This window comes from Papilio polytes, unplaced genomic scaffold (genome assembly GCF_000836215.1).
Source record: "Papilio polytes unplaced genomic scaffold, Ppol_1.0 DF822067.1, whole genome shotgun sequence".
In the NCBI taxonomy this organism is placed as follows: Eukaryota; Metazoa; Arthropoda; class Insecta; order Lepidoptera; family Papilionidae; genus Papilio; species Papilio polytes.
This window is the reverse complement of record NW_013527137.1, coordinates 6,078,142-6,084,821: the sequence shown is the minus strand read 5'-3', so window position 1 is coordinate 6,084,821 and position 6,680 is coordinate 6,078,142. Positions and strand designations below refer to the sequence as shown.

The 6,680-nt window shown below is 39.8% G+C and overlaps 1 protein-coding gene across 1 annotated transcript in view; it reads left to right on the top strand.

Moving 5' to 3' along the window:
• Positions 1-6,428, top strand: part of LOC106106899 — a 17,557-nt gene extending 11,129 nt beyond the window's left edge. Inside the window, exons 11-18 of the mRNA XM_013287558.1 lie at positions 3-129; positions 430-576; positions 1,631-1,756; positions 2,419-2,593; positions 2,957-3,095; positions 3,653-3,744; positions 4,136-4,304; positions 4,660-6,428. Of these exons, the coding sequence (XP_013143012.1) occupies positions 3-129; positions 430-576; positions 1,631-1,756; positions 2,419-2,593; positions 2,957-3,095; positions 3,653-3,744; positions 4,136-4,304; positions 4,660-4,792 (1,108 nt within the window). The 3' untranslated portion in view covers positions 4,793-6,428. The remainder of the gene's footprint in view (positions 1-2; positions 130-429; positions 577-1,630; positions 1,757-2,418; positions 2,594-2,956; positions 3,096-3,652; positions 3,745-4,135; positions 4,305-4,659) is intronic.
• The last annotated feature ends 252 nt before the right edge of the window (positions 6,429-6,680 follow it).

Here is a 6,680-nt window from a genome sequence, read left to right as displayed (position 1 = left end):
GCGCGCGCGGAGCTGGAGGCGCTGGCGCAGTGGGCGGCGGACACGGAGCGCCTCATCGAGCGCCCGCTGCGGGACTACGCGCACTTCGTCGACGCCTGCTTCGGGCCCTTCTCCGTGCAGATTGCAAACGTAAACTAATGAAATCATACTAATATTAAAAATCCAAAAGTTTGGATGTTTGCTAGAGTTTGTAACCCGAACGGAACGAATACTCCGCCTGGAATAAAAAAACAAAAGTGCCTGTGTGTGCTTCCAGACTATCCTCTACATCTATGCTAAATTTGATTGAGATCCGTTCAGCCGTTTAGACTACTCTAACGAACATCCATCCATCTAAACTTGCACATTTATAATATTAGTAAGAAGTAAGATTAGGGTCTCGCTTTATTATGGATAGGCTAAATAATAATTAAAAGTGTGTGTGTGCAGACCGGTGCGTACAAGCAGCTGGAGAAGGAGTGCAACGAGCTGGTGATGTCTGTGCGCGAGAAGGTGTCCGCGCGGCGGCGGGACCTCGCGCTCGGCCTGACGGAGGCGGCGCGCGCGCGCGTGCGTATGGCCGCGCCGGACCTCAGGGTCAGTACACCAATGTTAAATATAGCCTGAGTCACTCACCGATAACATGGCTGGCATTCCACAACCGTGCGATTTTCGCGGAACTTTCTGCCCCGCACAGCCGCGTTGTGGAACGGTCAGTCCTCGGCTGTATTTCCAAACCAATACGACTTAGGGTCCTTCAAAGAGCGAGCCTATCATTTCCTCAAAGGCCGGCAACGCATCTGTAGTTCCTCTGGTGTTGCGGATGTCCATGGGCGTCGTTGACCACCTTGGTGTTCACGCCGCTCGTTTGCCCCCTTTTACTATAAAAAAAATAGCTTTCTAATGGCGAAGGAATTTTTGAAATCGCCCCAGTAGTTTTTGAGTTATTTCAATATAAATCTTTCCTTTTTAGTATCTTCCATATCTATCTATACATGTAATTAAATTGGAGTGTCTGTATAATCAAAATAAAAATTCCAGATTTCGGTAGATGTATTTGCGTTACAAATATCGAAAATCGCATTAAAAAAATTTTAGCGGTCTGTCTGTCTGCAAGCCGCGTTTGTTCCGGGTAATCTCCAAAACGGCTGGACCGATTTCGACCGCACTTTCACTAGAGGGTAGCTGATATAGACGGGCGTATTTTCTATACTATTATAATAAAGCGTAAAAACACACTTCTTTGTTGCCTAAGATGTCAGCAATTACAGCATATTTTTGAAGAATTCTTTTTTTGATAAAATTAGTGTAGGGACGCTTACGTCACACTTTAGGCTATATATTTTAACGCCATTAAACTTAGAGGGTAAATATTTTGGATAAAAACCCTTATGTGGGAAAGAGACCATAAGTTGCTGCCAACATCAAAGAAGCAAGGTTGTCATCATGTCATTCTTTTAATTCTTTTAATTTGACAAATGTAAACATGTGTTTATAAAATAAAGTTTTAATAATTTCATGCGGGTGAAGCCGCACGGGAATATCTAGTAAAATATAAATTCGGAGCTGTCAAAATGGCATAACGAGTGGTCTTTGAGCTAACGTATTTTGTGTGCGACAGCTCGTAAATAAATAAAGTGTGTGTGTTCAGAAAGCGGTGCAGGCGTGTGCTCTGGAGCTGTCGCGGGCGTGGTCGGGGCGCGGCGAGGAGTGGTGGAGCGCGCGCGGCCTGCAGCCCGCCGACTGGCACGCGCTCGCCGCCAACACGCTTGTGGAGGTAAATAGTAGTAATACTAGTAAATCAGTTAAAGTGAGTAGTAAACAATTACCGTGCACGCATATATTAAAAAAAAAATTATGTCATCATCATCATCTCCCCTGCCTTATCCTATTACCGTAGGGTCGGCGCACCGGGTTTTCGTCCTCCAAAGCACTCTATCATCTGTCATCTCAGTCATAACTCCATCCATCGCTTTCTAGGTCTACCTCTACCGGTGTACCTCCACATTCATAACTTACGTCCGTCTTGTTACATGCGATTATGTCAAACTATCAAAATTTAAATGTTTAGATGCCTACGAAAGCCTTTGTTGTGCCTATCGATTACTGATGGTAATCTTATTTCTTTGCTACTATTGGGTGGCAGTTTTTGTCACATTCTCGCATAAAATTTTATTACTTAATTACATGCTCAATTAGATTGTGTGAAATTTAGCCTATACCGTAAGCTTTTAATTATTTCAGTATAAGAAGGCGATATTAGAAACTAAGCATGAGGGCTCCCTCAGGAGAATCGGCTCGTGCAGTTACTTCATTTTTATTACCGGATTGGTGATAGATATAATAGACTAGAAATTATGAGTTTAAAAAAAATATAGTGATAGTTTAAATTTGAAAACAACGCCATCTACCGATGTTAAAGTAACAGAGTTTTTGTAGGTGTTCGACGCGGAGGTGCTGGTGGCGCTGGGCGAGGGCGAGGCGCGGCTGGCGCTGGAGGGCGGGGCGGCGGCGCGCGCGTGGGCGGCGCGCTGCGGCCGCGGCCTGGCGCCGCCCGACGTGCTGGCCGAGCGCGACCACTGGCCGCACCAGCCTGACCATCTGCACACGCACGGTCACTAACGCATTATAAATTATTTAATATCTACCAATTTTATAAAGAGATCTGCTTAAAAATATTAATTAAAGTGTATGATTTTAAACATATCAAGATCGAATTCGAGTGTTCTTTTTTTACAAGCCATACAAATTGCTTGATTTTATAGCATCGTCCTTAAAAAAATTGTAAATAGAAAGAATAGTAACAATATTCACTTTACATTAATAAATGTGTAACGTAAATAATAAAAAAAATAACATTTATGTCCGCCGTTCAATTTTATCTGATTAAATCTAAACGAAGTATCAAATGTTTGAAGATAGTTTTTTTATCCATAATATCGAAGTGTTTTCATATTAAATTCTATAATGTATACAGGTGTGTGGGACGAGTGGAGCGGCACGCCGGCGCCGCGCGTCCCGCCGCCCGCGCTCGACGTGTCCGCCTTCAGCCCGCGCGCGCCGCTGCAGCCGCCCGTGCCGCACCCCGCCGCCGTCGCGCTCGTGCTGCACAACAGGTACACACCACTACACTAACGCCCTGGCCAACATTACTCAACGCCCTGAGTGAGATTACTCAACGCCCTGAGTGAGATTACTCAACGCCCTGAGTGAGATTACTCTACGCCCTGAATGAAATTACTCAACGCCCTGAGTGAGAGTACTCAACGCCCTGAATGAGATTACTCAACGCCCTCAGTGAGATTACTCAACGCCCTCAGTGAGATTACACGACGCCCTGAGTGAGATTACTCCGTGCTGTAGGCGAGATAACTCGAAGCCGTATGAAACACCTCGGGTTTATTTTGTATTTTTTCTTAAACAATTCTTATGTTATTGGAGAGTAATTCGCAGAGACGCCCTTTTCTGTGATCCGCCCTGGGCAGCCATCAAACCGCGCGATGTCCTAATGCTAGTACTTCACCCTTGCAATCCTCTTACTTAAATTTGCTATATTTAATTTGCGCTTAAACGATAGCTATTGAGGTCCGTAACTAGATAAAAGATAAGAAATCTTTCACTACGCATATGGGCGTTAACTGGCAATAAAAGTGTGTGTTAACGTGTGTTACAGGGAGTCGGACAATCCAGTGCCGCTGGACTCTGACCTGTGTGCTGACATCCTGCGCACGCTGGAGGACGCGCCCGACACTGACGACAGGAGAGGTGACGTTGCATACATACATACATTACCAGCTTTCGCCCGTGTCTGGGTGTGAAAAAAAAAGTAGCTTATTTATGCTTTTAGACTATCCTCTACGTAAATGCCAAATTTAATTCAGATAGAGCAATTTAGGGCACAAATTCTAATTCTAACAAACATCCATCCAGATAGTACACCGATTTTTAGTTGGCACTTCAAATAGGAGAGTACTGTACTTACAGATGTGCCAAGTGTATCACTACATACTTGTTACTCTTGATACCAATTCAGTATATTTTAGACATGTAAATACCCAAAGTAGATTATAAAATAATCGTAATTACGTATTGTACGCATAGATAATTACGATTTATTTTACAATTCCTTCCTTACATTACCCTCCAATGTGTACAGAGTTGGAGAAGCGGGACTCAGAGGTGGAGCGATACCGCGGCGGCGGCAGCTCGGCCAGCAGCTCGGCCAGCGGCTCGGCCAGCACCGCCTCGCCGCATTCGCCACACACGCCACAAACGCCACACACGCCGCACACGCCGCACAGCACACATGACACCGCACTCTGCAGGTAAGAACAGATTAAAAGTGCGGCCTCGACCGCTTCGATGACTTGACGACAAAAAGTGGTGGAAATGCCATCTAGTGGCGTTATAAGCATACACAGTTACATTATACTATAGTATAATTTTATCACTAGTTTTGCTCCCGACTTCATACTGGAATTTAAAAATAATGAAATAGCCTATATTATTCACCGATAACTTAACTCTTTAATTATGAAACTTTTGTATGTATTGAAATAACTCAAAACTGGCCGATTTTAAAAATTCTTACTCCTTTAGAAAGATAATTTATCTGTGAGTAATATAGGCTATACTTTTTCACAAGGAACATGTAGACATTATGTAATACGTAATTTTCAGTATATCTGGTAGCAGAGAGCGCGCGGCGTGCCGCTGGACGCTGACGGGGCGCGGCGTGCGGCTGCGCGCTGACCTCGCCAGCCCAGAGGACGTCACGCTGGACGCGGACAGGCACGTCGGCACCTCCGTATGAAATACAACCTTACTGCACCGACATAGCGTCGATACTCGCTAACACACGCGCACTGACATTTCTATTCGTCTCTGTCTTCTCAAAGGGAATGAAAGAGATAGCTATCATACATGTCAGTGCAAATGAATTTAAAACTTATTTACATATGTGTAAGGTCGATATTTGATCAATCGTTCAACCAACTTGCACGCTGACATTAATATAGTTGTCTCTTTTTAGACAATGAGAATGAAAGAGATAGGTAACACAAGTGTCAGTACAAATGAGTTTAACACTTATTTATATAGACGTAAGGTCGATATTTGACCGCACTGAATTGAACAACTCGCGCAGTGACGCTTGTATTAGTGCTCTCTGTTTTGTCAATGAGTAAGAAAGAGATGGATGTATCACATATGTCAGTGCACTAGAGTTGGAGAGTTATTCCCATACATTTAAGGTTGATATTTGATAGCAGTGACGCTTACCCAAATATACAAGTACCAATCAAACCATAGATTAAAAATAGCTCTCTTTACTATAGTTTATTTTATAATTGTAATGCTTCGTTTGGACTATTGCAAGTAATTTAATCGAGTAACGAGTAACTTAGTAAATGTGTCTAAACAACATTTCGTCGTGTATATTATTGAATAATTTTGAGAGTATTTTAAATACTAAATTACTCGGAACTAAATTACTTTCTTAGTGTGAACTAATTACCGATTTCTATAATACTCCTAGTTTCTTCAATAACTAGTTTATAATTTAATAATTGATTATAATTTTATTTATTAAATATAAACGATTATATTGACCGGTATAAAGTTTTTTACAGTTAAATAGAAAAAAATTGCCATCTCTCATTTGCTTTAAAAAAAACTGCGAGAACAAAATGTCAGCAGTATTTTATAGTAGAATTCAATAATAAGGAGAAATTATAATAAACCTATATAAACAATTTTAATGGCTTTACAGATTTATTAAAAAAACATATATATCATCAACACTGAGATTTTCAAAACTAATTTATGTAAAAATTCTTTTTTTTTCTATTGAATTCGACTATAGTTAATAAAAAAACACGAATTTTTAGCCACAAGTTAATTAAGAGCACAAAAAAACAGTTTCAACATTTTCAAAGTCGCTTTAATAAATGTTTAATAATTAGTTGTTAAGTAAAGTTATATTAGAAATGTATGGCTTTTTGAGGCTACATGTATGGATGTTTGCTCATTTGAAATATGGAATGTGTGGAGATGTAAAAAATGGACCCGTTTTGACAAAAATCACGAAATTAAAGAAAAATGCGACCTTAAAAAAGTCGTTATAGAATATTACTTTATTGATTCTATGTATTTTTTTTGACACAGAAATAAAAAAAAGCCTATTTTTTTATTTATCGAAATTATTTGAAAGAAATTAAAAAATTTGGATAATCGAATTTCACTTTATTGATTCTAAGTATTTTTTTGCCACATTAATTTTTTTTTTAAATTGATTAAAATTCTTTTAATGAAATGTTTTAGAAGTTGTCAAAACGCGGTAGAATGGAGTTTTATGTGTTTCGTATGTAATCTAAAAAGTGCACTTGAGGCGAGCAACGACGCGTCTAAATGCTGTATCTAATGCCTTATTTAGATTAAGCATAGATATAGAATAAACTGAAAATAAATCAGGACTTTTAATTCTGATATTTGATAGATTTGAAGAAAAAAATTCTTCAGTTGACAATCAATGAAAAAATTTAAAAACAAAATTTTGACTGTACTTTTGTGTATTAGATGTTAATTTCTTATTATTTATCTTAGATCGGCCTAAATGTATAAAAAAATGTAAATTTGTTTGACGATAATTTTATATTAGTGTTTCACTAATACAAGGCTAACATAAAAAATATAAAAGAGAT